This window comes from Sus scrofa, chromosome 14, assembly GCF_000003025.6.
Source record: "Sus scrofa isolate TJ Tabasco breed Duroc chromosome 14, Sscrofa11.1, whole genome shotgun sequence".
Taxonomy (NCBI): Eukaryota; Metazoa; Chordata; class Mammalia; order Artiodactyla; family Suidae; genus Sus; species Sus scrofa.
Window position 1 is genome coordinate 49,186,164 of NC_010456.5, and position 22,468 is coordinate 49,208,631.

General features: G+C 56.2%; 1 protein-coding gene across 1 annotated transcript; it reads left to right on the plus strand.

The window, feature by feature from the left end:
* Nucleotides 119–16,171, plus strand: RAB36 (RAB36, member RAS oncogene family). The gene is made up of 11 exons (XM_021072297.1): nucleotides 119–2,257; nucleotides 3,085–3,167; nucleotides 5,901–5,992; nucleotides 7,803–7,868; nucleotides 8,302–8,403; nucleotides 10,332–10,396; nucleotides 11,337–11,388; nucleotides 11,760–11,841; nucleotides 12,088–12,178; nucleotides 13,863–13,982; nucleotides 14,183–16,171. The coding sequence occupies exons 2-11, from the start codon at nucleotides 3,099–3,101 to the stop codon at nucleotides 14,245–14,247; spliced, it is 804 nt and encodes a 267-aa protein (XP_020927956.1). The 5' UTR covers nucleotides 119–2,257; nucleotides 3,085–3,098; the 3' UTR covers nucleotides 14,248–16,171.

Here is a 22,468-nt window from a genome sequence, read left to right on the forward strand (position 1 = left end):
AGAAGGTTAAGAACCCAACTAGTATCCATGAGGATGCAGGTTCGCTCTCTGGCCTCACTCAGTGGGTTAAGGATCCAGCATTGCCACAAGCTGTGGCGTATGTAAGCTGGCAGCTACAGCTTCAGTTCAACACCTAGCCCAGGAACTTCCATATGCCACAGATGCAGCCCTAATAGGAAAAAATAAAATTGTCCTTCAGTTTTACTATCTTCAATCTCCTTTTTCTTATCTTTAAAAACATACACATAACATTGTACACAGCATCTATGTTAATTTATGAAACATAAACATAATGAGCGCTTGTGAATTCACCATGAGAACATTATTAGTGCCTACATCCCCTTCCCCTGTCCCATGCTCGGTCCTCCACTCCGAAGCTACTGTCTCATCTTTGTTGTTACTGTCTTACAAATGCCTCTGGAGGCCATCTAGCCCCACAAGCCTCTCTGTGCAAACAGACACTAGCTCACAGAAGCTCAGTGACTCAGATGAGCCTTTAAACAGCCACTAATTATGGAAATTAATTTTGTAGCATGAGCCCTAAAACCTAGGCATATGATATTCAGGCATGATTAGGTTCAGAACTATGCAGATTAAGGTCAGGAAATGGTAGGCATGTCCATCCCTGTCCCTGCAGGCCATTCAAATGCCAGCGCTCCTACGAGAGCTCTTTATTATGCCTTGAAAGACTGGGGGCATGAAGCACACCAAAATACATCAGGGCTGACCTTGGAGAGCCAAGATGGGGGATGTCAATGTATTCTTTTTGTTCCAAATTTTTTATTTTAATTTCAGTTGTTTATTGAATAGGTAATACATACACATAGAGGAAATCCAGAAAGTATGAAAGGATTTCTCCCTCCCTCCTTGGTCCCCAGCCAACTGGTTTTCTACATCCGTGGCAACTAGTAGAATCTTTACAGAAAAAACTAAATTTATATGAATAAATACAATTCATTTATTTTTTAAGGTAATAGCAGCGTACTTCAAACAATGTTCTCCACCTTCTTTTTAAAAATGCAACATCCGTTCACTCATTTAACATTCACTACATGCTTGCTTACTGCAGCAGTGTCTGGCTGATGCAATAAATCAATGGACTAAACACAAGAAACCCTGCTCTCATTGAGCTCGGTGGAGGGACACAGACAATCAACATAAACAAGTTATGTAATATGTTAGAAAATAGTAAGTGCCTGGGAGAAATAGAGCAGAATAAGGGGTTGGAAGGGTGTAGCAATTTTAGGATGCCTCATCTAGAGGTGACATCTGAGCAATGTGGATATCTGAGGACAGAGTATTCCAAGCCTAGGAAACAGCCAGTGCAAGCACCGCGGTTCCTGGCCTGTTGAAGGAACAGCAAGGAGGCGAGTGGAACATGTGCGGGATGGGGGATGAGGGTGGGGAAGCAGTAGGAGAAATGAGAAGAAATGGGGCAAATCAAATGGGACTTCTTGGGCTACTGGAAAGACTTGATTAATCTGAGAGCGATGAGGAGGCATTGGAGGGTTTGGAGCCGAGGATTGACATCATCTGATCTGTGTTTTAACAAGGGGTCCCTGGGAGCTACTGAACTGAGAATAGAAAAGGAGCAAGGGTGGAAGTGAGGAGACTAGTTAAGGGGAGAGAAGATGATAATGGTTTGTACGGTGCTGAGATGAGTGGGAGAGAGAAGATACTGGACAAATTTCCAGGGTAGAATCTGCAGGATTCACTGATATGGGATGTGACAGAAAGGAGTCAAGGGATCTTGGCTATCCTTCCAATACCAGATATAAAGAAAAACACGGAATATTTAGATAACCAGAAAAAATCATATTTGATATGTTACGAAAATAAATACTTCACATAATCCCTACATGTTTGAGCCACCACCCCTCCCCAGCCACCGTGAAGTCAGGGCGGTCAGGTGCACAATTCTCTCCGAGGTCAGCCGGGTCCAGTCCCCGCCCTTGGAGCCCAGGCTCCACCCTCAGCCTCCAATCCCCTGTTTCTTCGGCCCCGCCTTATTGCCATGGTGATCCCAGCGCGCCCGCAGGTCCCGGAGTCTCCCGCGAGGCTCTGGTTGCTATGGTGATCTCGGCCAGAAGGCTTGCGGGACTTTTCGCCATGAGCCCCGCCCCCGACGTCCGGGATTTGTTAGAAGCCCACAGGTTCCGCGTGGTGCTCGTTGCTATGGTGATCGCCAGCGGTGGAGGCGCGGGGTCGGGAGGCCCTTACGACTAGGCCCAGCCAGGATCCTCCGCAGCCGCTGTAGGTGAGTCCACCAATCCCCTCGGTCCCACCCTCACCGGACTGCGCGATCCCCTGCCCACCTCCCATAGCGTAACCTGAACGTGGCCTGGGTCCCGGGCTCCTCATTTCCAGACCGCCTACCCCGAACCCCCAGTGCCGGCCCTGGTGACGGGAGAGCCAAATCCGATGAGGAGGACTACAGGCCTCGGTCAAAGCCAATGGGGAGGGGGGCGGCGGGAGGAGACCTGGGACTGTGGAATAAGCAGGAGGGGCCCCCGTACCCGGTAGGGTGGTTCCGGGAAAGGTCTGTGGGCTGAACCCTGAGGCCCGGCCCACCCAGAGCCTTCATCCCTCAGGGGACCCTTCCCACTCTACTTCTCTGCTCAGGCCGCCTGAACTGCCTGGTGTCTGTGCCACGCCTCACTCAGGGAGGGGCAGCTTCTGACTGGACACCTGGCAGGAGGCCCAGGTCTCCTCCACTTCCAGGCAGGGTGGCAGGCCTGGTCCCACCTGTCCCCAACCACACTGCCTGCAGATTGAAGAGAGGATCCTTGGCCTTCTTTTTTTTTTTTTTTTTTTTTTTTTTTTTAGGCTGCACCGGAGGCAAATGGAAGTTCCCAGACTAGGGAGTCAGAGCTGCAGCTGCTAGACTACACCACAGCCACAGCAACACCAGATCTGGGCTGAGTCTGCGACCTACACAACAGCTCTTGGCAACATGTTGCCCATATTCTTGACCAGAGAGGGCTTGGATCTGTTATTAAAGCTACTGCAATGTTAGGCATAAACTCTGGGTGAGTCCCCAGGGATGTGTGCATCTCCTAACTCTTTCTCCTTTTGGGTCCTCAGGACTTTCTGGAAGGATGAGGTCCTCTCTGCCACCATTGGGACCTCCTGTGAGCCGGGACCGTGTCATCACCAGCTTCCCTAAGGTAGAAAGGGGAGGCCAGCCCTTTCTGTGTGCACTGCTGTCTTGCCACCATGCCACACCCAGCTCTCCCCATTTCATTCACCACCGGAAACAAGGCAGGTGAATTAGGGAGGTCAGTTCCTCGCTGGCAGCCCCAGGCACTCAGCAGACTTCTTCAGAAGTGGGAGACTTGGCACTGACCTGCCCAAGGGTAGCCCAGGAAGTTAAAGAAGACACCAGAAGGCAGTGTGGCATGGAGGTTAAGGGCCCAGACTTTGCAGTCAGACAGTCCTGGGTATGAATCCTGAGGCTGTGTGACCCCGGGCAAGTCACTCAACCTCTCAGAGCTGCTGTAACATGAGGATAATTCCTTTCACGTTGTGTGCCTGGTTTATGGTGAATGGGAGTTCCCTTGCCCAAGTTTCAGTTGCTGGTTTTCTCATTATAATTACTGTATTATTTTTTTTTTTTGGTCTTTTTTTGTCTTTGTTGTTGTTGTTGCTATTTCTTGGGCCGCTCCTGCGGCATATGGAGGTTCCCAGGCTAGGGGTCGAATCGGCCACCGGCCTACGCCAGAGCCACAGCAATGCGGGATCCGAGCAGCGTCTGCAACCTACACCACAGCTCACGGCAACGCCGGATCATTAACCCACTGAGCAAGGGCAGGGATCGAACCCGCAACCTCATGGTTCCTAGTTGGATTCGTTAACCACTGCGCCACAGCAGGAACTCCTATAATTACTGTATTATTAAATAGCCCTCCAATTTTCTGACACCAAATCCAGGGTTCTTACCACTTACCACTCTGCCTTCTGTGCCTGCTGAAAACTCACAGCTCTCTTCCATCAGTATTAAAATTCATTATTACTCACAGCAGGAACTGCAAATCCATACACCCTTCACAGGGGGCAGTGGGACAGTATCTCCCAGGGCCACAGAGGCTCCTCTCTACCCTCTGCTCCAGCAGTTCAGGGCCAGGCACTACAGCAGCTTGTAAAGCAGGAGGTCAGACACAACGTAATGTCCTCAGAGTGGGGGCTGTTTAGAAAGCAACATGCTGGGAGTTCTCTGATGGCCTAGCGGGTTGAGGCTCCTGCGTTCTCACCGCTGTGGCTCTGGTTGCTGCTGTGCGGCGTAGGTTCAATCCCTGGCCCAGGAATTCCCACATACTGCCTGTGTGGCAAAAAAGAAAAAAAAAATACAAAAAAAAAAAACCAAGAGAGAACCTGAAATAAACGTTGCAACTCTCATTTAAAAAAAAAAGAAAGCAACATGCTGCTTCCCAATGCAGACATGCGGAGGGTTGAGCACCTCTCCGGTGCTGACATGCAGTGAGAGCCAAAGTAAGGCGTTGAGCCTCACATGTGAAAAGAACAGGGGAATGGAAATGTATGTGTGTGCTTATACGTACAGAAACTCTCCCTGGAAGGATAATTGAGATCCTTTTATTATTGGTTGCTGCTGTGGTGGGGAGAGGGAGGAAGGCTCTGGGTCTTTGGGGTCTGCAGTCATGCCTTCCCCCTCTCCTGCCTTCCCCCTGAGTTCTGTCTACACACACACACACACACACACACACACCCTGGCTGCAGTCATGCCTTCCCCCTCTCCTGCCTTCCCCCTGAGTTCTGTCTACACACACACACACACACACCCTGGCTGCCTCAGACCCGTGGACAGTCCAGAATTTTCCATCTCATCAGAGGCCCAGGCAAATGCTTCCCCTACAGAGCAAGCTTGACGGTGGTGACTGGGGATGACGGAGACTGGTGTCAAAGAGCCAAAGGAATGATGGGCACAAAACAGTCCAGGTCTCATGGGATGAAGGACAGAGCAGGGAAGTGCTCTGAGAGAGCAGGTGGGCCGGGCAGAGCCACAGGAGCCCTGAAGGACAGAGCAGTGGCCCAGGGACCACTACAGAGCACAGCACCTGTCTCCAGCATGACTCCTCCCACGTCCTGGCCACACTCCGCACTTCGCTTTGGCCAATCTGATGGCAAAACACAATGGTCACCTTTATTTGTTATCATTTTTTCTAATTATTGAACAAACATGAGCTCAGCAAGTGTCATGGCATCTTTGCTTAGCAGTTCGTATGTGCCAGGTGCCCTGCACTGGTGGCCTTACAAACCATGCCCCCAAGTCTCTGAGGTTTTGCAGATGTGGAAATTGAAGTTTGGAGACATGAGGTGACTGCCTAGGGTCACAGTAGCAAAGGGTGGACACAGATCCTCCTGTTCCTGAGGCCCTGCTCTTAGACCACTACCCGGTTTTGCCTTCCAAAAAATGTGGAAGACAGAAGTGCCTTCTGGATGTTTTCCATGCATGGATATACATATTTTTTATACATATTAAAAAAAATGGCATCAGAAATGCACGGAGGGCATAGGAGGATCTTGGGGCAAAAGGACTTACAGTCCCCCCTCATCTCATCTGGGGAGGCCCAGAGGGGACAGAGGCTGCAGCATGCTCACAGCCAGGGCATAGTTGACCCTGGTGAGACCCAGCTCGATCCTGGGGCTCCCTGGTCTGTCCTGGCCCCTGCTGCTCCTCCTTGGGGCTCCAAGACCCTGGAATCCCATAAGGCACTGACAGGATAGAGGATGGGTGGGACAGAGGGACATGGAGAGCGAGCGAGGCTCAAGAGGGAGGGGACACTAGGAAGTATGTCACCACCTGCTGCCCTGCTGGGGAAGGGAGCCGCAGTCTCACAGGGTGATGTGCCCAGCTGTCTGTCTGTCGGTCGGTCTCTTTCTAGTGGTACACGCCCGCCGCCTGCCTGCAGCTCCGGGAACATTTCCATGGGCAGGTCAGTGCTGCCTGCCAGCGTGGGAACACGGGGACAGTCGGGTGAGTGCTGCCAGAGGTGGGCGGGAATGTGTGCACACACATGTGTGAATACAGCTACGCAGGAGCTACCCAGTGCCAGACCAAAGACCCTGGGGACGTCCTCCCGTCTTTATCTGTAGCCCTCTGCTGTAGAAACCGCTGTCCCCTCCGTGAGGCAGGCACCTGAGGTCTGGAATCCATTCCTTCCGTTCAGGTCTCTACACAAATGTCAGTCCCCGGGGCCTTGCCCCAGTCCCCACAGCGCCTGCCTCAGCCTGGGCAGAGCTGGTGCCCACAGGCGGGAGGGCGAGGCTGCACAGGGATCCTGCCACTGCCCTCCTTCATAGCAAGTGGGCGGGGCCGCTTTCTCCCTTCATCCCTAGGGGCTAATAGGTCATACGGTGCAGCGAGGCCGCAGTGGAGGCCCAGGTGGCAGAGTGAAGTGGGGCTCTGGCCAGAATGGCTGGGGTGGCCATGGTCATGGGCTGAACATGGTGGCCCCGAGAGCGCTGGTTCCACACAAGGTGCTTCTCACAGACCAACTCCCTGACCCCCCTGGGCAGAGCTGGGGTGCAGGGAAAGCTGGGGTGCAAGGGAGCTCCGAAGCACCGGGCAGTGCCTTTATTTCTGAGAAGCAGAATTATAGCTGCCCAGAGCGGAGTGGACCCAGCTGCTCCCTCAGATGGGCCAGGTGAGGCACATCAGGGTGACACAAGGCTGCCCTCTTGCTGTTGCAGGCAGAGGAGGTTGGTAGTTTGGAAATGAGCTGCAGAAACTTTTTGTGGGGGCTATACCTACGGCATATGGAAGTTCCTGGGCCAGGAATCAAACTCGTGCCACAACAGTGACTTACCAGAGCTGTTGCAGTGACAACGCTGGATCCCTAACCTGCTGAGCCACAAGGGAGCTTCCCAGAATTTTTTTTTTTTTTTTTTTTTTTTTTTTTGGTCTTTTTGCCTTTTCTAGGGCTGCACCCACGGCATATAGAGATTCCCAGGCTAGGGGCCTAATCGGAGCTGTAGCTGCTGGCCTACGCCAGAGCCACAGCAACACCAGATCCAAGCCGTATCTGCGACCTACACCACACACAGCTCATGGCAATGCCAGATCCTTAACCCACTGAGCGAGGCCAGGGGCAGAACCCACAACCTCATAGTTCCTAGTCAGATTCATTAACTACTGAGCCATGACTGGAACTCCCAGAAATTCTTAAAGTATGGCTCACAGGTCCAGGATTGCTACTACTGGGAGTGCAGGACATGCAGAGGGAGGGACGAACTGCTCTTGGCCAGCAGGGTCCCCCCTCCCCAGAGAGCCTGAGAACTTCGGAGCTGCAGCCCAGGAGAACAGACTTGAGTCCTGTCCACACCAAGCAGGCCCTGGCAGACTCCTCCAGAGGAGCGGGCGATGGACGGTGGTGTCCGGGGCAGGGGGTCCGGTGGGAGCCCCTGCAGGCACCCCAGGCCCTGCCCCCATGCCTGTGTCCCCTGCCCCTTGGCGTTATGTCCATGCCGTTAGCTTGCTGCAGCTTCCTGCCTATGACCCCAGCTCGGACGCAGCCCCACCTGGGCTCCTCCCTCTGCATGTCCTGCACTCCCAATTCTCAGGGACCATTTCTGACTCTCACAGTGGGGACAGGGGCCCAGTGAGTCAGGGGTGCAAAGTCCCCAGAACAAATACAAGCCCTCCTGCTCTCCCTTCTGAGGCCAGCGAAGGGGACAGACATCCCAGGGTGTCTCACAAGCGGCTGTCCCTGTCCACATCCGGGACTGGAGTGGAGGAATGTGCTCTGGTGACCACGCTTGAGAGCCACATGCTGTATTTCTCACAGGCTCAAGCTCTCCAAGGTAGTTGTGGTTGGCGATCTCTACGTGGGCAAGACCAGCCTCATCCACAGGTGAGGGGGCACCCCACGCCTGCCCGGGAGGCCCAGATTTCATGTCACTTTGGAGTCTGTGTGGCTGCTGTAAGGAATTGGGCAATGGGCTGGCCTGGTGGAGCATGTACATCCCAAGAGCCTGGCACTGGTCACACTGTCCAGGGGTCTCTGGCTCACCCCCCTGCCCTCCCTGCCCTCCCTGCCCATGGGCTCCCCCCCCACCGCCTGCCCTGCCCGTGGGTACTGTGTCTCTCACTGCCCTGCAGCCGGCTGCCACAGCCTCTCTCTCCACATAGTTCTCGCTGGTGGCTCACGCCTACACCCACTGTCCATCTCTGGAGCTATCACTGCCTGTTCCTCCCCACAGTGGGCTTCCGTCACCTCCAGACCTTCACTGTCAGGGGTGCAGTCTCTGCACACGGCCTCTGTCAACATCCTTGGCCCCCCACAGGTTCTGCAAGAATGTTTTCAACCGTGACTACAAGGCCACCATTGGGGTGGACTTTGAGATCGAACGCTTCGAGGTCGCTGGGATTCCATTCAGCCTCCAGATGTGAGTCACCCTGGCCTTGTGCATTCCTGCAGGGTCGTGGGTCAGCTTCACAGAGCTCCCCAGGGAGGGCCTTAGCGGGCACCCAGGGGGATGCGGGCACTCCGGGGGACACGTCCACTTCCCCAGGCCCCATGCGCTCCCTCTGTCCTGACTACTGCCCCTGCCTCCCCTGATGCTCCACCTGATGCTCCGCCTGTGATGTAGCGTGGCTGCTGAGCCTCTGTTATCACCTGGAAAACGGAGCCTAAATCAGTCCACTAGGTTCTGGTGGAGGCCACACAGTTCACAGGCCTTCCTCCGACCTGCTGCTCCCCCGACTGCCCTCGCCCTGCTCCCCCGCCTCTGTCTGTCTGTCTCTTCTCTGCCAGACCCCAAGCCTCAGCCTCTCAGTGCCCCCTGGCTTCAGCCCCTCCCCTCTAGTTTCCCTCAGAACATCCCAGAGTCCTCTCCCAGCCTCATGTTTTTTAACCACCAGAGCTGACCACACCTGCCTTCCCTCTTCTCTGGCCCCTGCCCAGTCTCCAGCCCTGCCCTATCCTTCATGGTGGCCCCTGCTGGCATTCCCCAGGCCTCTTTCTGCCCCTTCTTCCTCCTCTCTCCCTGGCATTCATCCCACCCCCTGGATTCCCTCCTCAGTCCTTCATGTGCTGCCTGTGCTGGGCCTGGGTCATGGACCTCAGTTCCTAATCTGTCGAGGCAGGGCCCGTTCCTCTGAGACCAGCCCTGTGCCGTCGTGGAGCAAGTGCCCGAGGGAGAGTCCAGGGTCAGACCAGGGAGAAGAGGCTGTGAAGCCACAGGGCTACAGGACAGGGGTGGGGGTGCGGGGGGATGAGGACCCAGGGAAACAGAGAGATAGGCACTGACCAGGCAGCCTGGATGGAACCGTGGTGAGCTCACCATTGTGCCCAAAGACCATATCTGATTAGAAGGCCCAGGACCAGGCAGGGTGGTTGTCCTGGCTCAGCCTCTCCTTGTCCTACACCGAGGCCATTGCCAGCCACCCTAGTGGCCCCACCTTTAGGCCACCCTCCCAGCTCCCACCAGAGTCATCTTCAGAAATGAAAGAAAATATAGATGAGTTAATGAAAGAATTGAAGCCACCCCCCCCAAAAAAAAGTTTTCATCATTCTAGATCGCTTGGAAAAGTTTCAGACCATTGGTGTCTTGTTCATGGCTTGTCTACTTGTCAGTTTACTGAGAAAAGTTAGCTTTTGATGAGTTAATTTTTAAAAGGGGTGCATTTTCAGATTCAACCTCCTACCTGGTTCTAAACCAGGGCAAGTAGATCTCAGCGTGCGCTCCCTTTCCTCTTTCCTATACGTGCCCATTAGCAGACATCAGTAATTTATTGTTGCCTTCTTTCCCACAGAGCCAGGGTTCAGCTCCTCCAGAGAGAGCTAACTGATCAGAGATGCAGACTTTGTCCATATTAGAGACCCCACCCCTACCCGGGGAGTTGAGCATCTCCCTACCTTGCAGGATGGAAGGTAGAGCCAAACCCCATCACACATGAGCAAGTGGCAGGGCCCCAGCTGGCAGCCCAGCCTGGAGCCCCAGTCCCAGTCACGGGGCCTCCTCTACCGGTGAACTTCCACATCTTCAGAGTGAGCCACATCAGGGAGCATGATGGCTGATTGATGGCACAGTCGGAAGGGGGAAAGCCACAAACTCCATTCATCCTGGCAGCAGAACTGCTAAGGCCCTGTCCCTCCCTCCCCCATGAGCACAGGGCATCCAGTGATGGGGTTCCCGATGTGGCACCCTAGGAAGGGCTCATAAGGAGTTGGGGTGGGGACGGCCGGCTGGTGGCAGGCACGTCCTGAAGGCCATGCATCAGGCCCCACGATCCTGCTGGCTCAGGCCACTGCTATTGATCACTGAATCTGCCACCTCCCTGTCTCCCTTTCTCTCTCTCGGCCTCCGCACAGCTGGGACACAGCAGGGCAGGAGAAGTTCAAGTGCATCGCATCCGCCTACTACCGGGGTGCCCAGGGTGAGCAGCTGGGTGATGATGCTGAGTGATGGCCACCGTGGGGCCTCAACCATTGTATGGCAGGGGACCCCCATTGGGCTCACAGCATGAAGTCCAGGTCTTCCGTGTGGGTGCCAGATCTGTCCCCGGAGAACTGTTGAGGAAATGTGGGGGCCTGTCCCTGCCTCCCAGCTGGGTCTAGGCTGGCCCCAGCAGTCACATGCTTTAGGGACACTGTGGGAGTGGGTACTCCCTGAGAGTCTCAGCGCCAGAGTCCACTCAGAAAGATGATCAGAGTGGGGATTGTCTGTGTGGAGACCCCAGAAAGAAGAGCAGCGTCAACTCAGTAGCCAGGGACGGGGCTAGGCCAGAGGGGAGGAGTGGGGGTGGGCATGTGGGGGGCTCCTCACCCACTACCCCCATGCACTGGGCAGGCCTCCCAGGCAGCGGGTGGCCATGGTGGCAGCGTAAGCTCCCTACTCTGACCAGGAAGGAGAGGGGTTGCTGTGGAATGGGAGTGGGCAGTTGGAGATACCCAAAACCAGACTCGGTGATCTCACGACCAGAGCTGCCACTGGTCAAAAGTCTGCCCTGCATCAGCTCCAGACCAGAAGCTTTGGAATGGATGCTCTGGATTTGTCCTCAGAGCCACCCTGAGAGCTCGAGGTAGCTGCTGTCCTTAGCATTTCACAGATGGGGAGGCTGAGGTTCTCAGTGGAAGTGGCAGAGGGGAGGTTTGAAGCAGGAGTTTATCTTGCCTCCCTGGATCCCCTTGTGGCTGGTCTGCTGTGTGTGGATCAGAGAGGAGGCGCTGGGTCCCCAGGGTCTCCCTCCCAGCCTCCACCGTGGGATCCAGGGCTGAGCACCTGAGGGGCCATCCAGCAGTTCGTGGGAGTTCCCTTGTCACTCCTGTTTGCTTGGCCTTTTGCTGACTGGCTCTTGGCTTTTCCTCTGTGTGCAGTGATCATCACGGCCTTTGACCTCACTGACGTACAGACTCTGGCGCACACCAGGCAAGTCTGGGACCCTGCAGCCCCTGTGGTCCTGGGGCTCAGGAAGCTGCCTGGACGGCTCCCCATACCTGGGCCACAGCTGGGCCTTCCAGTGGCAGGTGTGTGAGTGACCAGGCTCCAGGGTCAGAGCCAGCTGCCCACAGGCCAATGCTGTCACTTTTGTCTGGGTTTTCACATCCTTATCTCCAATCCCATGAGGGAGGCCGGGCTGGTCACCAGTTGATGAAAGTACAGGGCTCACCAAGGGTGGGGGCAGAGTCACGGCTGAGATGGGAACTTCAGCTCCCTGACAGTGACCCCGCGTCCCCACCTGCCTGAGGCCCAGCATGGCTCAAGGTTCCCTCCCCATCAGCCTGTCCCCTATGTTCCAGGCAGTGGCTGGAGGATGCACTGAGGGAGAATGAGCCGGGCGCCTGCTTCCTGTTTCTTGTGGGGACCAAGAAGGACCTTCTGGTGAGCAGAATGGACGGAACAGGGCCTGGGGCAGCATCCCCTTCAGACTGGGCTGGAGGGACAGAGGGTGACACCAAGGGGCCTAAGTGGGGACTTGCAGACGCAAGCTGGGGCCGAAAGGCGGGGCGCTGGGTTCCCTTGCTCCTCCTTCAGGGCTGCTGGGTCTCACCTCTGGCCAGGTGTGCACCCTAGGTGCGTCCACACAGGAAGTCTGGGAGTTTGGGTCAGCAGGGCCACTTCTCCCAGTCAGGGGCTGTCATGGAGCAGGTGGAAGCGGAGGCCGTGCGCCTGGCCAACGAGATGCAGGCTGAATACTGGTCCGTGTCAGCCAAGACTGGTGAGCAGGGGTGGGGCCCTGCTCGTGGATGGGAGGACTAGCACCCCTGTGTTCTCCAGTGAGACCCACACATCCCCCTGGGGTCTGTCCTGGCCCTGCAAGGTCACCTAGAGGGCTCAGGGAGGCAGCACTCGGGCTGGGACTGGGACACAGCTCACATGTAACCACAGTATCATCCTGCCTCCCACCTAATGGGGATGTAGAAGGGCCCAGTAACTGGGGGCTCTCTCCCTTCCCCAGGTGTCATCATGGAGGGCACGGTGCTCATGACCCCCAGCCCTTACCCACACCTACCTGCTCTGCCCCAGCCTCACTGGGCCCCCAGCCCCTGAGCCAACCTCACCCATGGGCCCTGCTTATCCCAATTCCCAACATCTCTGAGCCTCAATGTCCTCATCTGGGAAACTGGGCAATGCTGTCCATTTCATGTTATTTATTTATTTATTTTTGCCCGCACCAGTGTCATGTGGAAGTTCTCAGGCCAGGGATTGAACCTGTGACCCAAGTTGCTGCAGTGGCAACACTAGATCCTTAACCCACTGCACCACAGAACTCTCATCTCAGTTTAGTTTTGTTTAGCTTTGTTTTCAGGGCCATACCTGCAGCAGACAGAAATTTCCAGTCTAGGGGTCAAATCAGAGCTGTAGCCGCCAGCCTATGCCACAGTCACAACACCAGATCCAAGCCGCATCTGCGACCTACACCACAGCTCACGGCAACGCCGGATCCTTAACCCATTGAGCGAGGCCAGGGATCAAACCCGCATCCTCATGGCTACTAGTCAGGTTTGTTACCACTGAACCACAATGGGAACTCTTCATCTCTCTCTCTTTTTTTTTTTTTTTTGTCTTTCTGCCTTTTCCAGGGCCGCTCCCGCAGCACATTGAGGTTCCCAGGCTAGGGGTCGAATCAGAGCTGTAGCCACCAGCCTACGCCAGAGCCATAGCAACACCAGATCTGAGCCACGTCTGCGACCTACACCACAGCTCATGGCAACGCCGGATCCTTAACCCACTGAGCGAGGCCAGGGATCAAACCCTCAACCTCATGGTTCCTAGTTGGATTCATTAACCACTGCGCCACAATGGGAACTCCTCCCATCTCATAAAAATATTTTATGTTTTAAGAGCCATGTGATTCACTGAGGAAAAAGTGAGAAAATGCAGAGTAGAGAACAAACTTTGAAAACAAGTTGTTGGGGCATGAAATGAAATAACTTGGAGCACCTGGTGCACAGGAGGCCCCCGAGGGAGGCCCTGGGGACTCAGGAATCACACCTAGGAGTCCTTACCCCAGCAAGGGACCACCGTAGACACCTGCCCAGGAATTGGGTGAGGCACCACCTCCAGCCTAACACAAGCTAAAGGTGGCAGAGCCCGTGCCCTGTTCCCTCTGCCCTTCCTGCTGGCATCCCCCAAGCCCTGTGAGAACCCGCCTTCTTATTGGGATAACAGCACGTTCCCTCAGAGCTCTCTCTGGGCCAAGCAAGACTGCTCTGTGCAGTTATATAAGTTGTTAGCTGAGCCAGGGCAGTGAGCATGTCCTGGGCTTGACCCAGCCCTGTGCCCAAATGAGTGGCATTGTCCTCCTGGAGGAGGATGGCCAGTGGTTCTAATCCTATGGCTGCCAGCCTGACGTGCACGGGGGCAGAAGTGGCAGGGGTAACAGCTGTCTGTGCCCGCAGGGGAGAACGTGAAGGCATTCTTCAGCCGAGTGGCTGCCCTGACCTTCGAGCGGGCAGTGCTGCAGGACCTGGAGCAGAGGAGCAATGCCTGGCTGCAGGTCGGCGACGGGGACCTTATCCGTACGTGCAGGTGACGGGCCAGGCTGGGGAGAGGCTAGCGGCCTGAAATTCTTGTCCACCGCCCTCCCACTGTCCCCTTGGCCTATGGCCCTCTCTCCTCTCCTGGCCGCCCCTCCCCCACCCCTCTGACCCCTGGCCCGCAGCCTCCCCACCAGTGCAGGTGCTTGGCTGATGCCAAGTGACTTCTCCCCTTGTTGCAGGGATGGAGAGTCGTCTACCCGATACCCAGGACAACACGAGGCCCTCCAGCCTGGGCTGCTGTTAGCTGAGCCTTCATCAGAGGCCCCCACTCACCACACGTGTGAGCACCCACCATGCGGAGCCCTAGGGTCTACCTCTCGTCAGTGCATGGGGAGCCAGGGTAGGCCCCCACCAGCTGCCCAGATGGTGAGGACACTGAGGGGATCACCTGGGGGCCTGTCGCTCCTACAGAGTCACCCAACAGCACCCCTTCCATCCTTAGGAGGCCTCAGGACCACAGACATGGACACGTGGCCCATGGCCCTCACCCTAGGCACACATTTGAGGTCCTTTCAGGCACTCTCCCCAGCTGTCCTGGGTCAGCCTCAGAATCTTCGTCATCTCCATGGTCCAGGCGAGGAGGATTTGTGGAAGCCAGTGCATGAGACCCAGCTGCCGTCCCTGTTTGGGCCTCTCAGTTACCAGCAGGACTGGCAGCTCTGGGCCTCGGAGCCCCAGGCCTCGCCATCCACTGTCACCCTGCCACAGACTTGCAGGGTCCCTGGGCAGCACTGCTCCTCTCTGGCCAAAGGGCCATCTCTGGCTCCTGCATGATCCATGTTGTCCTGTCCTCCCGCTCAGGGTGAGGACCGGCAGAACAGGCCACTCTGGCCCCTGGCCCAACCCCCACCAGATGATGAGTTTCCCCAGTTGTGCTGCAGGAAGAAGGCTGCCCAGCTGCCCCCAGTGGCTTACCGCTTCATCCCTTGAGCATGGCACTGCCGCCAAAAGCTGTCACCCAGACTCTGCTGGGCTAGTCTCCCCCAGCCTGCATAGGAAGGGCCTGGGGACAGGAAAGTACTGGGCGCCTGCCTCTCAGGGCCGTTGTGATGGTGTCCAGGCATCCTTGTAAGCCATCGGGCCGTCTGGCACCTGGTAAGTAGGTTCCCATCTCCACCAACCCTCCAGACACCCGGACGGGCAGGAGCAGCCCAGGCCTGCCCTCCCCAGCCCCCACCCAGCATGCCCAGCCCTCTCCCTGCTCTCATATTGCTCCTCCACGGGGCCTGTCAACACCCCCACCTGCCCTCCATGGCCACAGGTGGATGGCACATCTGGCATCCTGCCTGCTTCTCGTAGGTGGTCAGCATTCCTCAGGCAGCCATATGCTCAGGGCCATCCCCCAGTGCCCCTAACAGGCATGCTGCAGGTGATCACCAGACTGTGGCCAGGGACTTATTCATCTCCATTCCCTTTCACATTTTTAGCTCTCTCTCTTCTATAGACGGAAGAGTCTTCTTCATATAAATTACCCTTGGATTTTCATGGTGGCACAGTGGGTGAAGGGTCCAACAGGGGTTCAACCCCCAGCCCAGGAATGTCTGCATGCAGCAGGCATGGCCAAAAGTTAATCACTCTTAAAGGAATTACACATGTGCTTGTTGTAGAACAAGATGGCACAGAGCTTTGTGTCCACAGTGACCGTCCTGCGGTCCCAGACATAAGCCTTGTTCTGTTCGCAGAATGACCTCACCCTGTGGCCACAGGGCGGCCTGCAGTCTGAGGACCTGCCAAGGCGAGCCTCACCTCCCTGCAGATGGGCCAGAGTCCATTCACCCTGCCCATCCATGGGACAGTTGTGCCCAGCTTTTAGCTTTTACTGGTGACCACCCTCATAGGGCTTTGCACTCAGGGTCATCCACAGTCCCCTTGCTGGGCCTTCTGTGGACCGGCCCACTAGGCTCCATCTGAGGGGGCAGGCTGCCTTGGGGTGCCCGAAAATCAGGTTTGGGGCACACGACAGAAAGCCTCAGGTTGGGTGAGACTGTGGGAGGCTGGTGCTCTCCTGGCTCCCTCCCCGCCCCTTGAGGCCCCAAGACTGGGGGCAGCGATGGCCCTGCTGTGTGCACCCACCCCGGTAAATGACCCTTTGTTAGACTCCTGTCCTGTTGTCCTCTGTGTGCGCCTGGTTGTTCAGAAATATCAGAATCATTTCACTGTGGTTCCACTGACACCTCATCTACACAGACTTTTTCTTCAAGCTCTTAAACTTCTGCACTGGGCATGCAGGGCCACTTGCAAGTGCTTCAGAAGCATCTTGTCCCCCTGCCCCATTTCCCAGGCCCCTTTCCCTCCTTCCCTGCTCTCGCCCTGGCATCTGAGGTGCCGCCCTGCACCACCTCCCCCAGGCCCCCGTGCTCCAGCCTTCATCTGCATCCCATTAGCCTCAGGCCGTGGCGTGGGCTTTAGTCTTTGCAGGTGCCAGGCCCTTTCCTGCTTGGGCTCACGGAGCCCCTCCACAACCCCTATAGCACTTGTTACCGCTGGGTATGGTTGTCCATGTCTGGGCTTCTCCCCCTTCTGTGGGCCACTCAGAGCCAGGGCAGTGATCTTGTGACCTTGTCACCCCTAGGAGTGGCAGGGAAGCAGGGAGCCTGCTGGCCACTCCCAACAGACATAGTCACTCTGACCCAAGACACCCTTGCTTGAGCTGCAGGCCTGCCTGGGGGATGGTCCTTTGCTTGGCTCACCTCAGTGGCAGAGAGGTGTGCCCTGTCACTCACTCAGAGATCCCTGAAGTCCTGTCCAGCAGCAGCCAGTGAGGGCTGGTAGGGGCTCAGGTGTAAGTTGTGTTCCTGGGAGGAGCTTGGTGGGAGCCAGCCACAGACGATTCCAGGGGAAAGCTGTGCAGCATGGGGGGGACCTGCAGGCAGACATTACCACTGTCTTCAACCCACTTGCCATGGGAATTATGGCCCCATACAGGGGCCAGCTGGGGGCGGGGGGCGTCCCGCCTCTTGGAGTAGCAGGAACCCCCACTTGCTGAGTACTCTGCATGGGGAAGAAGCTGGTTTCATCACAATGACGCTATGGGCTGGGTGTCCTGACCTCCTGTCCCTGTCTAACGAGGGAGGAGCCAGAGCACAGAACCCAGGTGATGGGACACAGCTGAGCATCTTCTGTCCCTGCCTCCTGCACCAGCTTGAGTCTGACCCCAAGGTAAGGCCACTCCAGGCCACACCTGGTCCTCCTGAGGGTCCGCAGCAGAGGCAGGAAGTGAGTAATCAACCCCTCCCTGTCATACCTGCTCCCTGAGCCCCATGGTTTTAGCCTGTCCCCCAGCCCTGCAGTGAGACCAGTCTCCACAGCGACATGGAGCAGGGTGGGGGCTCAGCCTCCTTGACCTTGGCCCTGGGCGCCTGCTCGCCTCCTCCTTTCCCTGCCCTGTTGCAGTCCCTGGAGAGAATGGGGCTTCAGGTCCATCCAGCAGCCACTTCAGCCTGGAGATGGGATGTGAGTCACTCCCAGAAGGCCTGGGCAGCTAAAGCAGGGAAACCTGAGGTCACTTGAGATGGAGGTAACCAGAAGGCAGCGACGGACAGGGGATCCTTTCCATTCACACATTCATACCTGGGAGAGGTCAGGGTGACAGGAGTTCCTAGCGTAGGGACTGCAGAGGGGACTCCGGGACCCAGGAGGCCCAGGGCAGGGACGAGATGGCATAGGGTGGGGGAGCTTCTCAGAAGCAGCTCACAGCTCACAGAGGACCCTTGCCTTCTGTGCTGGGGGTGGGGGGTGGGGGTGGCTGGGCACATGTCACCCAAGGCGAGACTCCACCAGAGCCCCAGGCTCCTCTGCCATCTGCTGCCACCTCCCAAGTCACCTCCCATATGTCAGGCAGACAGGGACTGTGGCTGTCCCACAGCCTCTTCCAGGCCTCCTCCCCCTCATCCAGATGTCTTCCAGCCTTCAGGGCCACCAGCCACCTGTCTGAGCCTGTGCCGCAGGAAGGAGCAGGGCAGGGCCTTCTGTCCCTGGGCTGAATATGAGCCTTCCTCTGCTTCAGGGATACACAGTGAGTGGTCCCCCTGGCCTGAGGGCGCTCTGAGCCTCAGACCATGGGAAGCCACAGCCTGGACCACCTCACTGTCTGTGCCTTCAAGAACGAGGCTGTCTTGTCCCGGTCCCTTCGCTCTCCGTGAAGCTGGAAACGGCAGTGAGAACACGGGGCCAGGATTCTCCCGGCTGCAAGGCTTCATCAATAATTGATTCTGCAGAAGGTAGTGGAGTTACAGCCCAGGGAGCCTGGGAGGAAAGGCCCACAGCTCGCTCACTCGGAGCCCTTGGCCAAGGAAGTCCCACAGAGACCCCTGCTCCCCACTGGGCTGGGGTTGCACAGAGCACAGCACCAGGAGGAGTAGAGAACAGCTAGATCAATTGCCCCATTTTCTGATCTAGTGTGCAGCTCCCTGGGGCTGATAGATGACAACCTATTTCCATTTCTATAGGTTTAGACCTATGCTGGACATTTAATGTAAATGGAATCAGACAATATATGGCCTCTTATGACTGGCTTCTTTCCGTTAGCATAATGTTTTCAAGGCATTGGTACTGCGTTTTCTCTTACAGCCAAATAATATTCCATTGTAATACTCTACTGAGGGACTTCTGAGGTTGTTTCCATCCCCAGGGTTCTGAGGCATCGGAAATTCTGTGTTCTGTCCAGCAGAGGGGGCTGTTGGGCCCCACCCCTCCTGTCAGCAAAGGGACTGGATAGCTTGGGGCAAGGGGAGGGGGTTGGCAGAAACCTGGTCTGGATTTAAGGACCACTAGGGCTGCTGCTGAGGGCACATGAGGGTGTGTCTGTGTGTGTGATTTTGAAAAGAATTACAGAGCCACAAACCACATCCCAAGAAAAGGAAGGAAGTTGAGGGGAGACATCACCAACAATCCCACTTCCCTGGCCCATTTTAGTTTTTCGATGAAAAAACAAAACCACACAGCTATTGGGAGAGATGGAAACGTCTGTTATCTGATTGTGGTGATGGTTTTGGGGGTATGTACAGAGGACAACACTCATCAAATCACACTCTTCAAATATACCCAGTTTATTGCCTATCAATTATACCCCCAAGAAAGCGGTAAAAAAAAAATCCCAACCCCAATAATACCTTTTTCTTTTCTTTTTTGTCTTTTTGTCTTTTGAGGGCCACACTCGCAGCATATGGAGGTTCCCAGGCTAGGGGTCTAATCAGAGCTGTTGCTGCTGGCCTACACCAGAGCCACAGCAATGCCAGACCTGAGCCGCGTCTGAGACCTACATCTCGCAATGCCAGATCCTTAACCCACTGAGTGAGTCTGGGGATCAAACCTGCAACCTCATGGTTCCTAGTCAGATTCATTTCCACTGTGCAAAGCCAGGAACTCCCTAAACCTTTTTTAACTGCAAAAGGTAGACATTTTGGGAGTTCCCTAGTGGCCTAGCAGTTAAGGATCCAGTGTCATCACTGCTGTGGCTCCAGTCACTGCATTGGCATGGGTTTGATCTCTGGCCCCTGGAACTTCTGCATGCCACAGGCATGGCCAAAAAAACCCTAAAACTCTTACAACCCTGCACAGCCCCATCTCACCTCTGGTGTCACCTCCTGTAGCCCACACCAGCCTCACCTCCTAACCCAAACACACTGAGAACTCTGAACTCTCCAAGTCTTTGCCTTCTGTTCCCCATCCTTAGGACCAACTCAGATGTCAACCTTGCCAGCCAGCCTTCTGCAAACCTCTGCCTCCTCCTGGATGCTCCTGTTGTGGCCTGCCTCACCCTCCCCCCACCCCCAACATATGCCTCTCTTCCTGGGCTGTGCAGTTCCCAGGGCCAGCAGTGCTGAATACCTACTATGTGGTGAACACAGGGGTTCACTGGGGAAGAAAACAGACTGATCTCTGTCTTTGGAAGTTTAGATCTAGCTGGGGACAGATACCACATGGGGGATGAGAGGGCATTATGCCTGGGTCTCACTTTCCTCCTCATCCCTCCCTTCCCCAGGAGGGACAGATGATAAGAAAGCTCTTCCAGAGTTTCCATCATGGTGCAGCAGAAACGAATCCGACAAGGAACTGTGAGGTTGCAGACTCCATCCTTGGCCTCACCCAGTGGGTTAAGGATCTGGCGTTGCCGTGAGCTGAGGTGTAGGTCTCAGACGTGGCTCGGATCTGGTGTTGCTGTGGCTGCAGCATAGGCCCGCAACTGTAGCTCCAATTCGAACTCTAGCCTGGGAAACTCCATATGCTGCAAGTGTGGCCCTAAAAAGCAAAAAAACAAAACAAAACAAAAACAAAAAACAAAAAAACCTCCTCTTCAGGAAAGGAACAGAGAAACCCAGGGTGGGAGTGCTTTCAGGGACAGCTCTGAGGATGAGAGGAATGACCTTGGAGCCAGAAGAAACTGTCCCATGGGGAGATAGCCACTATCTTACTGTGTCCTTCTGCCTAACAAGGCACTTGCTCTGCTGAAGAGAGTTTGCAAACTCAACCCAACAGTGTCAGAGTTCCTGATGTGAGCTTGTTGTGCGTACACTATTTAAGGTGGGCTGAGACAGAGCCTGCAAATCAGAGAAGGGACAGCTCACTGATAGAGGAAGGCCCCCCTCCCCACAAAGTATCCTTTTTTCCCTAGGTGCTTAATGATAATGTCCCTGATGAGCCCACAATTACCCCTGGAAACTGAAGGACCCTGTCAACAAGGGAAAAAAAGCAGTTTGTGCTTTGGGATTCTCCCTGCTGATGGCCAGGGAATGGGGTCCCAGAGTCCTGGGTTCTAGTCTGCCAGTAAGGTAGCTGATACCAATGGTGAGCTGCTGTGTGTTATGCCTTGTGAGGTCAGGGTTTTTTTACAGCTGTTTTAAAGAAATGGTCCTCAGAATATGGACACTGCTGGGATTCCAGCCTGGCTTTGCTGGCCCCAGAGTCAGGGCATCAGCTCCCATTTCCTCCCCTGCAGAAATGCTTTACAAGGGCCTTGTCAGCCTTGCAGAGGAGTGGGGGTGGGGGGGGGGGTACAGCAGGAGAGTGGAGAGCCTGCAGGGGGCTGCTGTGAGCTGAGCCTAGGGTTGTCAGCAAGTCCTGCCCCAGGGCTTTTCCTGCCACTCTCCCAGGGCATCAACATTAAAGAGCCATGAAAGGAACAGAGAGTGTTATCTGTTTGTCCCATCTGGCTGCTTTACATGCAGTGCTTATGACATGTAAGAGGGGCCCTCTCTTACATATGAGGACAGAACTTCAGCTCAGAGAGGGAAAGGGAATTGCCAAGGTCACAAAGCCTGGAGTGGGAGAGAGCTGAATCCCAGCCAGGCTGGCCTGGCTGCTGGCCCTGGGCTCTGTTCCTCTAGATTAGATGTCAGGGCATCCGTTCTGGGTGGCACTGAAACCTGGGGGAGGGTAAGATAACCTCTCACATCCATGCAGTGACAATAGTCCCCCACGGACTCCAACAGGGGGCTCCTGGCAACGCCCAGGAAACAGAGACGTGGGGTGGGAGGAGGGGCAGGACTCAAGCCTGGTTCTCTGGTTGACAAATCAAATCCTATTTCCTTTTCCCCTCACCCTGCCAGCTGATAGGGGTATTTTCATTTTGCACCCCCCAAATTCCCTCCAGTGACCCTTCTTGCTTTGTGTCTAGGATCGCTGGGCTTCCCTGGGGGATGAGAAAAGATTTTGTTTCACTACCCACTTGGGGTATCCTATCTTTCGCCCAGCCCCTTTCGACCCCCTTAGAGGCAGATTACACAGATAAATTCTAAGTCAGGCATCCCTGGGAGGAACTCCCAGCTTAGGCCCGCAGGAAGGGAGACCTGGGTGTTAGGTGGCCTCAGGGAGAAATCCCTATTGATTATCTCTGTGACAATCCTGTGTGGCAGATGTTGCTTCATCAACCAACCCGTTGGCACCGCTGGCTCCGCACTGGGCAGGGCCCCGCTGGGGGCGCGCTCAGCCCTGACGCCAGCGAGGGGTCGGCGGGCTGGGTAGCAATGAAGACCCGGGATTCCTGTCCCAGGAAGGCAGAACTCGCTGTCCAGGCCTCAGTTTCCCCAAGCGCGGGAACGCCGGCAGTGCCGCAACTGGGTGGGGGAGCGGCCCCTTTAAGAGGCCCTCCCGCTCCGTCCGCCGCGCCGCGGCCACCGCCCCCCGGCCCTCCCCTTCCTGCGGCGGCGAGTGCGGGCCGGGCGCGAGTGCGGCGAGAGCCGGCGGGCAGAGCGCAACGCGGGGAGGGGGTGGCCGGGCGCGGCGCGGGAACCCGAGGAGCAGCGCGCGAGCAGCGGCCATGGGCTAGCGGCCCCGGCGGAGCGGAGGCAGTGCCCGCCCCGCGCGCTGGGAGCCCCGCACACAATAGCAGCGCGCGCAGCCCCGCGCCCTTCCCCCGCCCCGCGCGCGCGCGCGCCGCGCCCGCCCCGCGCCCCGCCCCACGCCGGGGGAGCCGGGCCGCAGCTTCACCTGCCGCCCCGGAGGGGGCGGGCATTGTTCACCCCCCG

Excerpts from the sequence above, each read along its gene's own strand:
- RAB36 (XM_021072297.1), top strand. The coding sequence starts at position 3,099 with ATGAGGTCCTCTCTGCCACCATTGGGACCTCCTGTGAGCCGGGACCGT. Across the intron at positions 7,869-8,301 it reads AAGACCAGCCTCATCCACAG|GTTCTGCAAGAATGTTTTCA; the intron begins GTGAGGGGGCAC and ends GGCCCCCCACAG. Across the intron at positions 13,983-14,182 it reads CGGCGACGGGGACCTTATCC|GGATGGAGAGTCGTCTACCC; the intron begins GTACGTGCAGGT and ends CCCTTGTTGCAG.